The sequence below is a fragment of the Xenopus laevis genome, chromosome 7L, assembly GCF_017654675.1.
Source record: "Xenopus laevis strain J_2021 chromosome 7L, Xenopus_laevis_v10.1, whole genome shotgun sequence".
NCBI classification, from domain to species: Eukaryota; Metazoa; Chordata; class Amphibia; order Anura; family Pipidae; genus Xenopus; species Xenopus laevis.
Genome location: NC_054383.1, coordinates 30,249,666 through 30,269,105, shown reverse-complemented (window position 1 = coordinate 30,269,105; position 19,440 = coordinate 30,249,666). Strand labels below are relative to the sequence as shown.

The 19,440-nt window shown below is 37.5% G+C and overlaps 1 protein-coding gene across 4 annotated transcripts in view; it reads left to right on the top strand.

The window, feature by feature from the left end:
• The window catches only part of LOC108696168 (cartilage acidic protein 1), a 363,333-nt gene that overhangs the window by 107,812 nt on the left and 236,081 nt on the right, over positions 1-19,440 (top strand). For all 4 annotated transcript variants that reach the window (XM_041568725.1, XM_041568726.1, XM_041568727.1 and 1 more), the window contains exon 3: positions 3,198-3,394. In XM_041568725.1, coding sequence (XP_041424659.1) covers positions 3,198-3,394 — 197 coding nt within the window. The remainder of the gene's footprint in view (positions 1-3,197; positions 3,395-19,440) is intronic.

Sequence of the window (19,440 nt, the reverse complement as noted above, 5' to 3'; positions counted from 1 at the left end):
GATGTCACAGAACTGATAAATGACACTATTTACTTTGTGTTTCTGGAACATAACTGATGATAAAATTAACTTGTCTTTTTTTCGAAACTGTAAAACTCCCTTCTACTTGTATAATTATTCATTTGTTTCTATAAAGTGAACAAAACACAATATAAAAGCGTAGACACGCTATCCTCGACTTCATTAGCATACCAGGGCCATAGAGTGTGTCTTCTCTTCGCTAAATTTGATAAACCGCTCACAAAAGCCCGGCTTCAGATATCACAGCGCTGAATATATTAATTAAAATCATAAGTAAATAGAATTTAATTCTGCAATAAGATGCTTGAATTTAAAAGCAGCAGCTGCATTTCGAGGCTAAAGAACGATTCTCATTTTTTTCTGGCTTAGAGAAAGAAAGACAAATCATCTGTTGCAGACTTCTTAATATGTTTCTGCATTTCTTGTCCCTGAAATTTTACCAGGATTTTTTTTAAAACTTTCCAACTGCACAGATGCTCCTATTATCAGTAAACAAACAGGAATTTCTTCCATCACTCAGCAAGATATGATTAAAGGAAAGGGAAAGACAATCAAAACAGAACTTTAAAAGGGTTGTTGACCTTTAAAATTAACTTTTAGTATGATATAGAGCGTGATATTCTGAGACAATTTGCAGTTGGTTTTCATTTTTTATTGTTTGTGGTTTTTGAGTTTTTTAGCTTTTTTTTCAGCAGCTCTGCAGTTTGTAATTTCAGCAATCTGGTTGCTAGGGTCAAAATTACCCTAGCAACCATGCCTTGATTTGAATAAGAGACTGGAATATGAATAGGAGAGGGCCTGAAAAGAAAGAGGAGTAATAAAAAGTAGCAATAACAATACATTTGTAGCCTTACAGAGGATTTATTTTTTTAGATGGGGTCAGGGACCCCCTTTTGAAAGCTGCAAAGGGTCAGAAAGAAGAAAGTAAATAATTAAAAAAACGGTAACAAATGAAAAATGAAAGCAAATTGAAAAGTTGCTTAGAATTAGTCATTCTATCACGTAAAGGTGAACCACCCCTCTAATAATCCCGTCAAGGTGCACTGTGAACAGCTTTAGAGCTCTTCATCATACTGAAAGTTAATTTAAAGGTGAACAAGCCTTTTAAGTAGTGTGAAAAACAACTCCTACAACTGGATGTAAGGCATTTGTGAGCCCAATGTAGGAGCAATAAGCAATCCCACAAATACTGTATCTTGCTCTCAGCAGCTGATGGTTAAAAGACCTACTTAAAGGTACAGGTATAGGATGTTATCCAGACTGCTGGGGACCTGGGTTTTTTGGATAAGGGGGTCTTTCCAAAATGGCCTTCCCATAATTCGGAGCTTTCTGGATAACTGCTCCCATACCTGTATTTATTTGCTGAGCATTGCATGTAGGGGGAGACTAACTGCTGGTTGATACCAGACGTAGTTTTGGAAAAGTAGTTTCCAAGTTACTTCTAAAGACCCCATCTGAAAATGGACATACAGTTATCTTTGATTCTAACGGATAACAACAGTACAATATTTTTAGAGAATATCTCAATTTAGACTGTGGTTCCTAAAGTTTTAATTTGATTGAATGGTTCAAGGTAATCTCAGCTTTACCATATCCTACAAGGGATATAACCAGGAAGTAGTGATGGGCGAATTTATTCGCCAGGCACGAATTTGCAACGAATTTCCGCGTTTTGCCGCCGGCGAAAGGAGAAAACGTTTTTTTTGGCGCCAGCGACAGTTTTGCCGCCAAGGTCCATTGACTTTAATGCAATTGGACAAAATAGGTGTCCCTCAAATTGTCTCCGGCGCCAATTTTGCCGCCCGAGAAATGCCGGTGTCAAAATTCTCATTTCGTGAATTTTTCACCATTTTTCGGCTAGGCAAAACGTTTTGGACAAATTCGTCCAACACTACCAGGAAGCATAAATGTGTGACGTCAGATGTGATGTCAGAGCACAGTATGTGACATCACTTCCAATGTGCCCTGCAACAGGAACCCCTGCCGCTGGATTTTTTTTTCGATGTAGGCATCCAAGGGACACCCCTTTAAAGCTGCTGCCCTAGACATAGGCCCTTGAGTGCCTATATGGTAAATTTGCCCATGGCCATAGCCCCAAAGAAAGCAGAAAATTCTCTTAAATTCAGCTCTATACCTACTAACATCACCCATATTTCGGCCAAGTTTGTGACTGTAACTTTTTTGGACATTTAGGGGGTTATGTAATATCAGGAGCAATATTTACTACACTTCTTATCACCCATGGCAACCAATCAGAAGCTAGCAGTTACTGGTCACCTGTTTAAAAAGAAGAATCGTATTGGTTGCTTTTGGTTACTGCATCTGGGCAAACTTTGTGCCTTTTATTACATATCGGGGATAGTAGCCTAGGCTACTGGTCACTGTAAAACTGTCAGTTATTAAAAGACTGATAATATTACTAATTATAATAATGTGTTACATTGTAAAATAGCTTTTTGGGCTGTTTTTCATGTTTTGCTATAAGAATTGTCACAATGGGAAAACCATAAAAATAAATGCAGTTGACTGTATTTTTAAGACTTCTGGTTTGTGACTTTAACATGAGTCATTTGTAAATCAGGTTCCAAAACCTTTAGTTCTGATGTATAGCTGATACTTATTGTATTGAATCAAAATCAAGGACAATTAAGGGTCAGACCACACTGGGCTTTCGGAGATTTGGTGCCCTGGCAACTAATCGCCTCGTTTTTGCGGCGACAAATCTCCCCAAACGCCTTCTTTCACTCTGCGGAGGCTAAAATGAAAAAACACCGGCGCTAATCACGCGCAGCGATTCGTTTTCCAAAGTTGCCTCACGAGGAAACTACGGGCGACATCGGAAAACGAATTGCGGCTTGTGATTAGCGCCAACGTTTTTTCATTTTAGCCGGCGCAATGTGAGGGAAGGAGTTTGGGAAGATTGGTCGCCGCAAAAACTAAGCAATTAGTCGCCAGGCGACCAAAACGCCCAGTGTGGCCTGACCCTTAGAAACCATTCAAGAAGGTAAAATTTCACTTTTTTCATGTTTATGTTCAGATGCAAAATACATTTTTTATTGTTTTTTATATATAATATATATTTTAAAGCAACTTGATTCTGATGTGTGTGTGTTAATTAATCATTTATTTTTTAAAGCAACTTGATTCTAATTTAGTTCTACCTTTTTCTACCTTAGATACAATGGGCCGAATCTAGTGCTGAAATATATCAAGGAGAAAGGTCACCTAGTCAATATCGCTGTTGATGAACGGAGCTCGCCATATTATGCTTTACGAGATCGGCAAGGCAATGCCATTGGGGTCGCTGCCTGTGATATTGATGGAGATGGAAGGGAAGAAATCTATTTTCTAAACACAAACAATGCCTTTTCAGGTAATCCTGCTTTACCCACAGCTTATCTCGTGAAACACATTAAGATTCCAGGCATACTTTATGCTTTTGCTCATAGCTTATATGAAGGTAGTATTCTGTTTATATAGTAAGTCCTTTTTTGGGGCTCTAATAATAAATAACATTTTGTAGCATAGAGGATTTATATTCCTTATATACAGGTATGGAACCCATTATCCAGAAAGCTCAAAATATCGACTCCATTTTATCCAAAGAATCCAAATTTTCTAAAATGATTTCCTTTTTCTCTGTAATAATAAAACAATACCTTGTGCTTAATCCAGACTAGGATATATTTATTTTTTATTGGAAGCAAAACTATCCTTTTGGGTTTATTTAGGGGGTTATTTATCAAGGTCCGAATTTATCTCAGTATTTCTAAGTTAGAAATCCGAGCAACTCCGATTGACTTTATTTATGAAGAAAAAATAGGTCGGGGCAAACTTCGGAGCTTTCCCAGAAAACTCCAAATTGTTTGCAGTTTCTGCGCAAAAAAATCAGAAAACTAAGAAAAAAATGTTTTTGCTGCAGAAACAACAAACTCGTATATCAGTACTGACATCAGCGCAGACACTGGGACCTTCCCCATTGAATTATACAGGACCTCGGGAACTTGTAGATGCCAGGGGTTTCAGATTCTGAGTTTTTAGACCATCGCACTTTAATAAATCTGAAAAATTCGTAGTTTTTTTTCCCTCTGAAGACTGAATTATTTGTGGTTCGGATATTTGGAGCTTGATAAATAACCCCCCTTAATGTTTACATGATTTTCTATAGACTTACGTTATGAGGATCCAAATTACGGAAAGTTATCCCGAAAACCCCAGATTCTGGATAAGAGGTCCCATACCTGTATATAAATCTTACTGTATAAGGAAAAAAGTATAGTACTGCTTTATTGAAAGTCTATTTATGAAAAAATAAACATTATAAAAGACAAGGTATTTTGCTGTGAAATAAATGGGTGCCAGAAGAGTTTACTGTGACCTTCATCAGAGGTAAACAAGCCAGTTTGTTCGTTCTTCAGTATGTGACTAAAACTTTGGATCACACAATAAACTACATTTTTTTAATGAAAGGAAAGCATTCTGTAAAGTTAAGGTTCACGTAGCAGCAGGCAGGTAATTGCTGGTGATGAATTTTACGGCGGCACACGTGGACACCACACACGTATTATTATTATGTGCTATTGATCTCATGGATTTCTTACACTGGTTCTGTTTCCAAAGGGATAACTCATCTATTTGTACTTACAACAAGGGAATTTAGATTTATTCTCTTTATATCTCTCTGTTCAGACTATGAGAAAGTCAAAGGACTTGCTATCAGGATTGTCATTAATGGCCATGCCTATACCTAATGGATAGTGTGCCAAAACCATGCACTGCTATGTAATGCTTTTTGTGGCCTTTTGTAATGGGATTATAACATAATAGGAGGTCTATGAGATGTCTCGAAGAAAAGCTAAGACTGCAAACTGAGCCAGTACCAGCTCCTTTTGAGTAAATTTTGTCTTGTTAATTTTTGTTTATGAAGCCCACAATTTTTATTTTTGGTTATGCTGGTTGAGGCATGAACAGGAGTTCCCCCAGTATGTTTTCTTATCTGTATGAAGTCTAAGCTGAGATAGAAAGTAACCAGTGTGTCGGTTATCATGTCATTTTATCATATAGTCTGAGGACTGAAGGGTAAGGTCAACTGTGTGGATTATAATGCTGAAATGGCAGTTTTTGGAAGTATCTGCTGTTAGGTTTGAGGTTTGCTTAAAAGGCAAAAATGGGCCCCCAATTTAGCCATTGACTGAATTAGAAGCTTATGAACTAGTGTTTGGGTCGAGGCCTATTTGGCTAATAAAGGGGTGTTTCAACTTTATGTTAACTTTTAATATGTTATGGAATGGCTAATTGTAAGCAACTTTGCAGTTGGCCTTCATTTTTTCTTTTTTATTGTTTTTGAACTATCCTTCCAGCTTTCAAATAGGGGCCACGGATCTTAAAAAACAATGCATTGTAAGGCTACAAAATTATAGTTATTGCTACTTTTTATTGCTCATCTTTATATTTCTCATCATATTCCAGTCTCTTATTCAAACCAGTGAATGGTTGCTAGGGTAATTTGGACCCCAGCAACCAGATTGCTGAAACTGCAAACTGGAGAGCTGCTGAATAAAAAGCCAAATAATGCAAATAATAAAACATGAAAACCAGTTGCAAACTGTCTCCCTTTGAGCACCATACTAAAAGCTCATTTAAAGGTGAACAACCCGTTTACATGGGCCTGGCATAAAGTATGATTAACAGTAAAATAAGAGCCTAGATCATTGCTTTTTGGGAAAAAATTTGTTTATTAGTATTAGGGATTTGGTTCGGGATTCGGCCTTTTTCAGCAGGATTCGGCTGAATCCTTCTGCCCAGCTGAACTGAATCCAACTCCTAATTTGCATATGCAAATTAGGGGCGGGAGGGAAATCGAGTGACTTTTTGTTACAAAACAAAGAAGTAAAAAATGTTTTCCCCTTCCCATCCCTAATTTGCATATGCAAATTAGGATTCGCTTCAGTATTTAGCGGAATCTTTTGGAAAGGAGTGGCAAAGAGGTGATAGGTAGCACCTTCCATTGTATGAGATATGGAAACAGATTAGTGGTGTGCAGGGTCACAAGGTGTATATGTAGGTCAAGGAGAGAAAATATGTCCCATCAGTTGCACCTTCCCACTAACAATCTGAGAGTCCCAAATGAAATAAAACTTAACTTTTACTTCTAGCACTTAAAATAGAAATGAACCGAAAATAAATGTTTAAAAAATAGTTAGGAGAGAAAAGCTGTTATGACTCTGGGTCGTCTGCTTATGAACGGTAAACACAATTTCTATACTGGGTTGACATCAATAAATGGTGCGGCCAGGCAGGGGCATATTTATTAATGATTAGGGCACCACTAGTATAGATAGATTATATTATGCAGAGTGTATGCTTGTGGGATAGGAAGTTAACTCCGAACCATGGATATCGTCACAGTGATTAATTAAATTTACATAATCAGTGTCGGACTGGCCCACAGGGATACCAGGAAAAGTCCCAGTGGGCCAAGGTATCAGGGGGCCCTCATACTGCTAAACATTTGGCCTATTTCATGGCCATTCCCTATTTCTATGAGAACAAAGTGGCTAAATAGATGGAATAATAGATTATAGTATGTAAAGAAAAGGAGAATAGATTAGTGAGGAAAGGAAGAATAATATTACTAAGAGTGGGCCCCTGGTCTAGGATTAATTGATGGGCCCCTAGTCAAAGGTTTTTGGGTGGGCCCCTGGTGTCCCAGTCCAACACTGTACATAATGTCTAAGTACCACTAGTTACACTTATGTGTTTGTTGCTGGTACTGAAAGTGATATCCCCGCAGTGGTCGCTTGACACGGTATCTTTAACCGAGTTGTACCCAGCGGGCAGTAAGAAATTTATTTAATGAATCGTTCCCCTAAACTGAGACAGCACCGCTCACTCTGGATGCGCACAGATATGTGCGATATCGGTGGAGAATATAACGGATGCCGGCAACGGAGAGAGCAACAGCGCAGGACACCTGCTTACTCGCGCTCCTCCCTTCCCTTGCAGTTCCCCGGCACCAGTATAGGAGAGATTTGTAGCAGCGAGTAGGCAGCTGCTTGCGACGCATAGATCACCCTTTACCCGCCAGCCCTTCTGCCCTTTCACCCCAGATCAAGAGTACCATTTCCCTGCCTAATACTTAAAAAAAAGAGTTTCAGTGCCTGACGCGTGTTTGACTCGCTCAAATGCGAGTTTTATTTATTTATTTTCGGTTCATTACTATTTTAAGTGCTAGAAGTAAAAGTTACGTTTTATTTCAATTGGGACTCTCAGATTGAGTTAGTGGGAAGGCGCAACTGATGGGACATACTTTCTCTCCTTGACCTACTTATAAATCTTTTGAGAAGGATTCGGGGGTTCGACCGAATCCAAAATAGCGGTTTCGGTACATCCCTAATTATTATCTCCTGTCAGAATAGAAGGTATTGCAGCTTTAGTTTTTATTAAAAAGGTCAAGTAACAAGTCAACAAAAAGTCAATTAATATCGCATCCTGCACCCATATGACATGCAGATTTGATCTTTTAGGCTACTACATGTACTAAAGTGTAGTGTCTATTTAAAATGTATGGGATCTGTTATCCCATTATCTAGAAAGCTCCAAATTATGGAAAGGCCATCTCCCATAGACTTCATTTTATCCAAATAATCCGATTTTTTCAAAAAATGATTTCCTTTTTCTCTGTAATAATAAAACCATACGTTGTACATGGTCCAAATTAAGATATAATTAATCCTTATTGGAAGCAGAACCGCTTATTTAATGATTACATGATTTTCTTAGACTTTTCTTACATGATTTTCTTAGACTTAAGTTATGAAGATCTAAATATGAAGATCCAAATTATGTAAAGACCCGGCCCCAGGTCCTAAGCATTCTGTATAACCGGTCCCTTACCTGTACATCTAAATCAAAGTGCTGATTTTACCAAGGATGGCTTAGGCAGTTAACCCTAAAGTTAACTGCTTGTTAAATAACACTACATATAATGATCCATTATCCATTCTGAATTGTCAGAGATACAGATATGACCCCAAGAATTGATGTCATGTATAGTACATCATTCTCATTATTTTGTGGAACTGAAAGGCATTTATATCTTTTAGCTCTAGCCAGGGTCAGATGGCCAAAATAATCACACGTAGATGGCAATGACACACTCTGAACCTGCCATATTGTTATCTGCCAGCATTCAGCTCTCTCCTCACATAACAGCAGTAGCTGATTCCTACAGACAGTAGTTGCCTTTATCAGCCTTTCATTTACTTGCCAATAATCTTTTCAAAAACAACCTTATGATTATTGTCCTGACATTTCTATTTGACTTGACAGTCTGATAACAAGATAACCACGCCAAGCACTCTGCTTTTCTTTGAAAAGTCACCATCAAGCATTTTATCTGCCCGTTCTAGTACTGTATATAATACATTTTTGATTTGGTTTTAATTTTATAATATATATATATATATATATATATATATATATATATATATATATATATATATATATATATATATATATATATATAAATATATATATATACTTTGTGTACACGTGTTTGCACTCTTACCGGATTAAAGTCACTGTCCGGGTGTGATGGTCAAAGTTTGCCATACATCTTGATTGAAGGACCAGCACTCCTTGTTTTGTGACACAATGTTTTGTGTTTAATATATATATATGTACTGTATAGTCTGTTATTGGTAGGGATGTATTGAATCCAGGATTCGGTTCAGAATTCGGCCTTTTTCAGCAGGATTCGGCCGAATCCTTCTGCCCGGCTGAACCGAATCCGAATCCTTATTTGCATATGCAATAAGGGCTGGGGAGGGAAATTGCGTGACTTTTTGGTCACAAAACAAGGAAGTAAGAATTGTTTCCCCCTTCCCATCCCTAATTTGCATATGCAAATTAGGATTGGGATTCGGTTCGATATCCGGCCAAAACTTTCGCGTGGGATTGGGGGTTTGCCCGAAACCAAAATAGTGGATTCGGTACATCCCTAGTTATTGGCTATGCAAAGTTAAGACCATTGTCATTTTGATTAATGTCGATAGAACTGCTCACCTTCTTGTATTTATAGAATAGGTCATTTATTCGGAATGTATTCATAGCAAAGTCCGGTTACACTTGAATTCGGGGCCAGATGTTGGTTATTAGTTGCAAACATTCTGCTTGAAAGTTCCAAGGACTTGGGGGTTTACTAGCAGGGCTTAACATAAGGCATCTATCATGAGTACAGGTCAAATTCATTTAATTTGGTAACTGGGGAATCTTGGAAAGAGGTGATTTATAAAGGTCTGCATATAAGTGATTTAATGGGCATGCTTGGAGGCTTTGATGAGTTATTGTACATTCCTGGTACTTATAGATTTTGGTGCAAAGGACTTAATTGTGATGGATTCTTGAGTAAAGTTGACAAATAGATCTTATGATGATATAAATGTAGGTGAATAGTGTATCATTGCAAAAGTAGAACAAACTAGGGACATTGCATGGACTCCCTCAGAAAAGTCTAATATCCATAATATACTAGATGTAAAATACTCCTCTTCCCCAGGATACAAACAAAGCTCTATGCTAAAATGAAAAAAATCTCATAGGTTGAGAACTGGATGAAATAGAATGGGGAGCTATCTAGGACAATACCAAAAAAGGGGGTTACCTGCATTAGACAAAATGACAATATGTATAACATCCTTATCTATAAATCCTTATATCCACAATTAAACTCCATGCACAATTCCCCGAATGCAAAGCACCTGGAGACCCTATTCTGTTTTTGCCTCATATACATCCATTTTGGGAACAGATCTTAGCTCTTTTATCAGCTATCTTGCCAGAATCTTGATAAAGATATCCTTATCCTAGGGGCATATTTATCAGGGGTCAAATTTCGAATTGAAAAAACTTAAATTAAGTTGAAGTATTTTTTGGTTGAATAGGTCCATTTACGATCGAATAGGTCCGTATTCGGCCGAATTTCGAAACGTATCAAAGGAATAGCGCATTCGATTGAATTTGATTCAAAGTTTTCCCAAAAAAAACCTTCGATTTTTCAAAGTCCAACCAATTGACTCCAAATGGGTTCTAGGAGGTCCCCCATTGGCTAAAACAGCAATTTGGCAGGTTTTAGATGGCGAATGGTTGAAGTCAAATTTTTTAAGTATATGATAAATTTCCATGTTCGAATTTTTGAATTTTGTTCAAATTCGGATCGAATTTGGACTATTCCCTAGTCGAAGTACACTAAAAATAGCTCGAAACTCGATTTATTTTTTATTTGAAAATTCACCTCGACCTTTGATGAATCTGCCCCCTAATGTTCGGGAATCCCTCCAAATGATTTTTTAAAAAATCCAGAAATTGACAACTATGAACTCTCTGCATCTGAAGTTTCCATTGCTACTAAATGGGGGGAAAAAAACAATTCCCTCAATGTCAGAGGTGGAATTAAGAGTGAATAGCATTGTGAAATTTGCATATGGTCTGGCCTACATAAATTATAAAGTCCCACCATTCTGTGAAATGTGGTCCCCCTGGGAACTCTAACTACTGACCCCACTATTCATCACAATGCAGTCACTTTACATTCCCTATTTCTCTTACTTTCCTTGAATAACTTGAACTTGAATAACCGCAGCCCTAAAACAGGAAAGCTCAAAATTGGTAATGGTACCAAGGTCCTTTGCCCCTGCAAAAAGGTAGCTGAGTTGTCACCCAATTACCGTATGAACAAAGGTATTGTATGTATATGTTCTTAAAGGAGAACTAAACCCTAAAAATGAATATAACTAAAAATGCCATATATTTTATATACTGAACTTATTGCATCAGCCTAATGTTTCAGCTTGTCAATAGCAGCAATGATCCAGGACTTCAAACTTTTCACAGGGGGTCACCATCTTGGAAAGTGTCTGCAACACTCACATGCTCAGTGGGCTCTGAGCAGCTGTTGAGAAGCTAAACTTAGGGGTCGTCTCAAATTATTAATAAAAAAAAGGTTAGTCTGTAATATAAGCTGATGCTAAAAAGCTGATTATTAAATTCTGATGCACTGGTTTCTGTGCTGCCATGTAGTAATTATATGTATTAATTACTAATCAGCCTTATATTGTGACATTTATATTCAATGGGGGTTATCTATCAAAGTCCGAATTTATCTCAATATTTTCTCTACACTGATTTGGTTTAAATATAGTTTACAGGCTATGGGGCATAGTGAGTAAAAGCAGATGGTTTTGATATATATTGGGAAGATAATGGCCCCTTCAGGGCTGGTTTAAATGACATACTAGTGGCCCACTGGATGCTCATTCTTTCACAAATAGAGAAGGTAACAGATTTCTGTAGGGATTAATGGTGGTATCCAATTCCCAGTGCAACAGGTACTGATTCTGTTGCTCAGTGGATAATACCTTCCAACTTTCATTTTTAGAGGAGCAACTATCAGGTTTCACATGCCTTAGAAAGGAAATTAATTAAAGGAGCAGAGAGGAGTAGTTGCAGGAGACTTGGGCCGATGATTTTTAACCCACAATTCAGTTTTTTCCCATAATCCCAGCATTATTGTGACTTTGAGGGGGGGTCATCCAGCAGTCAAAACGGATTCAATTGGTCTTGAATTAAGCTGCAAATTGTGTACAAATATTGGACAAAATGTTTGTATGGGTGATAACATCACTTCCAGTGCTCCGTGTTAAAACCCTGTTAATGGTAGTAGTGATAGGTGAAACTGACCAGACCAAAAATTTGCAAGAAAGGCGAAAATTAGCCTAAATGCATTGAAGTATGTAGGCAACAACATTTTTTTAACGCACAACAATTTTTTTCACCCGTTGGAGTCTATGGGCATAATTTTCACAGCGAAACTAGGTGAACATTTTTGCTCATCACTATTAGAGGCAGATTTATCAAAGGTCAAATTTTGAATTCATGTTTTTTAAACTCCCATAAATTCCCATGAAATCAAAATGTATTATTAAAGGAAAACTATACCTCAAAATTAATACTTGAGCACTAGATAGTTTATATCATATTAAGTGGCATATTAAAGGGGTTGTTTACCTTTGAGTTAACCCTTGGGGTGTTATTTATCAAAGTCCGAATTTATCTCAATATTTTCTTCTACAAACTCCGATCAAATCCGCTCGGGTTTTTTACGCTTATGTATTATTACATTGTCCTGAATATTTGCTTTGCGGGAAAAAATCTGATTTTCATGAATTTTTCTGACTTTTTTTATCTGATTTTTTCATAATTTTCATCCGAAAACTATTGGGGTATTGCCCAAATCCAGCACACATCAAAAAAATCATTGGGACTTCTCCCATTGACTTATATGCAACCTTGACAGGTCTGAGATGCCGGATTTTCAGATTCTGACTTTTCCATCCTCTGTATTTAATAAATTACGAAAAATTTGTGATTTTTTTAAAGTCCGATTTTATAAAAATAGCAATTTGGCAGGTTTTAGGTGGCAAAGTCAAATTCGAGTTCTTAAAGGGCCAGAGTATGATACATTTTCTAAAATCAATTTGAACTTTTTTTAAAAAAAAACTGGAATCGAATTTGAACAATTCCTTTGTCAAATTTGACAGTTTTGGCCATAAAAAAAACCTTGAAAATTAGAATTTCGAATTTGAATTTTCATTTGGATCCTTGAGAAATCTGCCCCTTAATGTATGAATATAATGCAGAATGCATGTAACCCCTAACCCACTCTCTTAAAACCTGGACCTGACCCAGTGAGCTGTTACTTATATGACCCACCTGTCCATATCTAATGGCACTGGTACCAAGCGGAACTATATGGGAGTGTAAGGTGCATGCTTAGATGCAAACACCTTAAATGAATGCGATAAATACGTGTACAGCATTGCATCCATCTGAGCTTAGGTGACATAACCCCATTATGTAAAAATTCATGTGCTCTTTTAAGAAATAAAAGTAACTCCTAATAACAAATTACGCAATTTATTTCATAAAATACAAAGATGTAAACTCACTTTCTTTTGTGTTCTGTGTGATTGCACGGCTCTGCAACTGTTTGTCCTTTATGTTTATCTTTGCTATTCCTGAGGTCATTACAATAAAAAAAAAGCAAATAAATACAAAGCACATTTATATTAAAGATTAAGAGCTAAATGTCAAACAGACAAGAGGAAGGAGATCTCTGCCCTGTAGAGCTTACAATTAACTGTAAGTCATGCGATTTTTATGAACTTTACTCCTCTTTTAATCAATTCTAGTGATGGGAGAATTTCTCCGGTTTTGCTTTGCTGTTTCGCCCAGAAAAAAAATTTTGAACGCAAATTTGTGACAGACTAATTTATTCACCCATCACTAATCAATTCTAATATTTATATCTCTTGTATCTTGCACTGGAATTCTGGGAACGAATGGTGCATTGTGGTTAAAAAAGAATGGTCTATGTACATTTTTCTGCAATTCTGCAGTAAAGAAGCCATTGTCATTTATGGTATTAATGACTAAAGTTTTTTTTTTTGTTGGATGGTGTATTTATTTGTGGAAGTCAAGTGCAGGCTGCATAGTTTGTGCTGCGTTTGTTTTTTTAGTAAATGCCCTTCTACATGCACATTGATTTACTGTAGGTATTAGGGCTATTTACATTGACCCACACTGTGTGCAATAAAAAATACTGCAAAATCATCCATTTCTTTACACTTTATGCAAATAATATGCAAATATCCACAGGCCTCTGTGCTCCATATCAGTATGTTTTTCTGTAGGTACAGGATCTGGAACTTGGTAGTGATGGGGCGAATTTGTACCGTTTTGACAAATAAATTGCGAATTTCCCGCTAAACAACGGCAATTCGCGGGCGTCAAAATCTACGCCGATGACATTTCTGATGCTGCTGACAATTTGATGCGCACCAATGTTATCCAATGGCATTAAGGTCAATGGGCGTGCGGTAAATTGTCGATTTTGACGACCCAGGATCGACGCCTGGCAAATAAATTCACACCTTAATTTGTACTAAGTTTCCGCCACAAATTTGCACCTGGCGAATAAATTCGCCCATCACTAGAACTCATGATCAGTAAGGTCCATATGGACCATAAGTTCTGTAGCACATTAGATAGTTACAGGGCATTTGCTGTCATGCATTTGTCAAGATATGTGTTCTATTTAAGAATTGTCAGTCAATAAATTAGTTTTATTTGCATAGAGTGTTACACGGATACCTTGAGTGAGAGGTGCCGATTATGGCGAGACACCCTGTAGCTGTGACTTCTGTCATAGAGAATAATTACATAGGATTTTTCAAGAAATTGGCAGTTTCTTTACTGTCAGTCATATTCTATGTAATTATATAATCAGACAGAGGGAAGTTTGCAAAGAATGGGTTTCATTCATGTCGCCCCCCTCGTAATCCACGGAGCCACGCATGCAGATACATGATTAATAGCTGGGGATCTGCAGAATAGAAGTGGTGTCAGCAGTAATCCATGCATTGTGAGTGTACATACTGTATGTGCAGCAAATAATTACGTTACAGAAAGCTACCAGGGTTTTAAATGCATAATGGATATTGACGTTCAATTTTGTAGATGTTTGGCATTTATTATTATAATATAATTATTATTGTATATTATTATTACCTAAACTGGTAAATGCTTATCCCCCCCAATGCTTTGCATAATGGTTTTGACTATGTTCATTGTTCAACACCCCTCTAAGCCACAACATTTCAGATAGGCACCACCAGTGAGAGTGATGAGTTTCTGCTGGTACCAGTAATTAAGGGTAAGTGAACACTGACATAGAACTGCCTATAGTATATATAGTAACACTATCTAAATATATACGTGCATAGTGTGCAGGGCCCTGTAATGCTCTGTAAGGCTACAAATGTATTTTTATTGCTACTTTTTGTTACTCCGTTTTATATTCAGGGTCTCTCCTATTTGGACACTAGCAACCAGATTGCTGAAATTTCAAACTGACGAGCTGCTGAATAAAAAGCTAAATAACTCAAAAACCACAAATAATAAAAAATGAAAGCCAATTGCAAATTAACTCAGAATATCACTCACTACATCATACTAAAAGTTAATTTAAAGGTTTCAAACCCCTTTAAAGTTCAATTTATACTTACAGTGGAACCTCAATATTACATCCTTAATTTTACATTATTTTTTTGTGGTCCCATCTAATTATTATGTATAATACATTTCCCTGATTTTAAAATTTCCTGGATTTTACACCATTTTTTTCCTGATCCCCTGAAAAACTTAAAATAAGGGTTCTACTGTATTGTCTTTTATTTATATAAGACCAACATGTTAGACAATTTTCAGTGATTATATATAGATTATATATATTATATCAGTCCTAGATTACACTAGAGTCACCTATTAACTTGCCTGAATGGTACCATGTACCGACTGAGAATGTTTAATAAATGAGCTTCACAAATACGTTTTGATTCATTCATTTGAAATAGATTTTTTAAGCCATATATTGGATTTTTTTTTCAATCTATGATTGTAATATTCCTAACAGGTGGCTTTAGTAAATATTAGAACATGGAAAGAAGGTCCAGCTCTAAATGAACCGAACAAATGATAGCATTCGTAAGCAGTCCAAACCTTTACATATTTCGGAAGTACAGGTATGGGACATGGTATGGGACAGAATGCTTGGGACCTGGGGTCTTCCGGATAAGGAATCCTTTTGTAATTTGGAGCTTCATACCTTAAGTCTACTAGAAAATCCTTTAAACAGTAAATGAACACAATAGGCTGATTTTGCTTCCTATAAAGATGAATTATATCTTAGTTTGGATCAAGTACAAGGTACTGTTTTATTATTACAGAGAAAAAGGAAATATATTTTTAAAATTTGGATTATTTGGATAAAATGGTTTCTATGGGAGACGGCCTTTACATAATTTGGAGCTTTCGGATAATAGATCCCATACCTGTAATAGGTTCTGGGCATGATTAGTAGCACAACTACCTTATCTGGTTCAAAACCAAGCACCAATCTCCTTTTGACTAACGAGAGCTGGTAATCCTTGTAATTTTTTAGGGATTGTTATATATTGTGTAGAGTTGATCTTGTGCAGGGGTGTAACAGTGCATGAGAAAATACCTCCCAGAAACCACATTTGGGAAATTGATGTCTCTTTAAAGTGTGCAGGAAAGTTATGGGAAGCATTTTATCCCGGTGTTGGACTCTTAGGACCCACTTGAGAACCTTCAAGGCTCACTCTTTTATATTTGTTATATCTATTGCTAAATGTTCTCTAGATGTTACATAGGCTGGTAGTGGAAATAAGAAATGGCTGATGAGAATTGACCTTGGTTATGACCAACTGGTGCTTGAACCAACGGGGTCAGTGTCTCTTTCTCTAGCAAGCCAAACCAACCTTTCCTATTTACGAGTATTAGTGGTCCTAGCCGATTTACATGTAGATGATCACTACAATTCAACATGTATATGTGGGTATCTGTAGCAAGATATTGCACAGTTGAAGCAGGGGCTTGCCTGCTGGAGTGCACAGCATTTCTGGAGAGCTGTCAAGAAGGATCCATGTACTCCAGTGCCAGGTTCAGCGCCTCTATATAGGGCTTTCTGAGAAAGAGATGTCAGGCAGGTGCCATATAGCTCTCTTTGTGACCTTCTCTCTTTGAAGGATCCCTTAAGTCCTGAGCTAATTTTTCACTTGAGTGATTCAATTGATTCATTGACAGTCTGATGCAGTAGTGAACGTGAATCACATCTGCCTTGTCAGCAACTTCCCCCTGCTTCTATGCATACAGCTCAGGTAAACAGTTATTTTCCCTTGCAGATGCCTAGACGGGCTTGTAAAGCAGCACTGTTTTACCATGCAGTTTTCTTAGGTCTGTGTTTTAGTCTCTCAAACATCTTTACAGTCTGGGAGAAAATGTAAGTCACTAAAATGATAGTGTTTGGGGAGCCCCAACCATTGTTAACTGTCAGCTCTCATCATCCCCACATAGCTTTCACATTTTAGTTTTACAAGAGCTGGATAGCCATGATCTAAACATCCATGAAAAATTCTGCTATAACCCAGCTACCCCTCTGAGGGCAGTAGAATACACAACTTCCAGGTATTTGTCAGGAACGCCGCCCGGAGCTCCGTGAGGCCCACCCTTCCCCGCCGGTGTCGCTCCCAAAATGCCGGCGCCCATGGCCGCCACGTGGGTAGCGGTGCTGGCGTGACGCGGTGACATCACCAATGGCGCCAAATTCGTAATAAAAGTGCGTCCTGGCCATCTAGACGCTGCCCAAGTATAGGAATTGTTATTTAGTGTTCCTGGGTTCTTTATTATTATTATTATTATATTCTGGACTTTGAACCCCTGCCCGGACTCTGATTCTGATCCTTTCTGCCTGCCTTTGAACCCTGCCTGGACTTGGACCTTGAATCTGCCTAACCCTTGTCGGTACTTTGAACCTGAACTTTGACCCCCTAAAGGCTTCCTCCTTGGTCCTGACTCTCCCGCTGGGAGCCGATAGACCCCCTGACAGTAATATAGGAAGGCAGGGATCATAACCCAAAAGAAATATTTAAATAAAAGATAACCTCCACCTATTGTTGAACCAAAGCTTACGTTAGTGGCCCTCAGTCTTCTTATAGCAGAAGGAGGGTCACAAGCTGGATATCTCTCAAAATTATAAAATAAAGTACAGGTATGGAACCTGTTATCCAGAATGCTTGGGACCTGGGGTTTTCCGGATAAGGGGTCTTGTGTGATTTAGATCTCCATATCTAAAGGAGAAACTAACCCTTAATAAAAAAAACCCTGCCCCCCCAGGCAAATGCCCCTAACTCTTTACTTACCTCTCCATGCAGATTCTGTCCAGCAGAGTTAACGGGTGCCATCTTCTTCTCTTCGGTAATCTTCGGAATGAGACTGGCGAAGCAGCACACGCATAGTTGGAGCAATTTTCTGTCTCGCGACAACTGCGCATGCACCGAAACTCACGAATATTGCAGAAGCGCCAGTCTCATTCCAAAGATTACTGAAGCGTCTGAAGATGGCACCCGTGAACTCCGATGCCTGAATCTGCACCAAGGGGTAAGTAAAGAGTTTGGGGCATTTGCCCAGGGGGCACCTAGGCTGGGGGGAAGGGGGGTCTATGTAGGGTAGGGGGTAGGGTTTATTTTTAATTAAGGGTTTGTTTCTCATTTAAGTCTCCTAATAATCTCTTAAACACTAATTAAACCCGATAGGATTGTTTGGCCTCCAATAAGGTTCAATTGTATCTTAGTTTGAATCAAGTACAGGGTACTCTTTTATTATTATATATATTATTATTGTAGAGAAAAAGCAAATTATTTGTAAAAATATAAATTATTTGATTAAAATGAAGTCTATGGGAGATGGTCTTCCCATAATGAGGGCTGTCTGGATAACGGGTTTCCAGATAATGGATCCCATACCTGCCTTCTGTTTCCAAGGACCTATTCTTCCCATTGGACCACTAGGAGAAGCATTTTTATTCAATGATTTGAAATTTTTTAACAACTAATTTTGCTTTATCATCTTATGTCAGCTTAAAAAAACAGAAATGCGCTGCCTATAAAAATCAAAATTAGGCCTCTCCTATAATATTTATTGTAAATGTACATCAGCTATTTCTACCTATAGTTTATCTCTATTATCAGTGGCGAACACCCATAAAAAATGCTCCATATTCCATAAACCTTATATGGACAGGTATGAGACCCGTTATCCAGAACGCTCTGGACCTGGGGTTTTCCAGATAATGGATATTTCTATAATTTGTATCTTCATACTTTAAGTCTACTAGAAAATCATGTAAACATTAAATAAACCCAATAGGCTGGCTTTGCTTCCAGTAAGGATTAATTATATTTTAATTGGTATCAAGTACAATGTACTGTTTTATTATTACAGAAAAAAAGGAAACATTTTAAAAAAAAAAAATTGGATTATTTGGATAACATATCCAATTCCTGTTCTTATTTCAGCATGATCCGTACAAATAAGTATTATATTTTTTTGGGATAAAAGTCATAATGTTAATGCTTAGGATTGCATATTGTTGCAGAATGAAATGATACATTTTTATTCACTCACTTGCTTGTTTATAGGTCACCCCTACAAATAGAATTTTTTTTCTAGATTTCAGCACCATAATAAAACACATCCATCAGATCATTCTTAAAATTCCTACTTTGGTGATGGTTCTGTGTGAAAAGCTGGAGAGGAGGCCTGCATTCTAGAGCAAGGCTGTGTAAGGGAATCGGAACGAAATACAGTATCACGTACACAGAGATAGGAAACCTTAAAAAAGGCAATTTTCTTTCTCTTACGAGCGGCAGAGACTACACAGTGGGGGGATATAAAAGGGTGAAAATGCAGCAATTCTTGAATAAGTGTATAAACCTCATT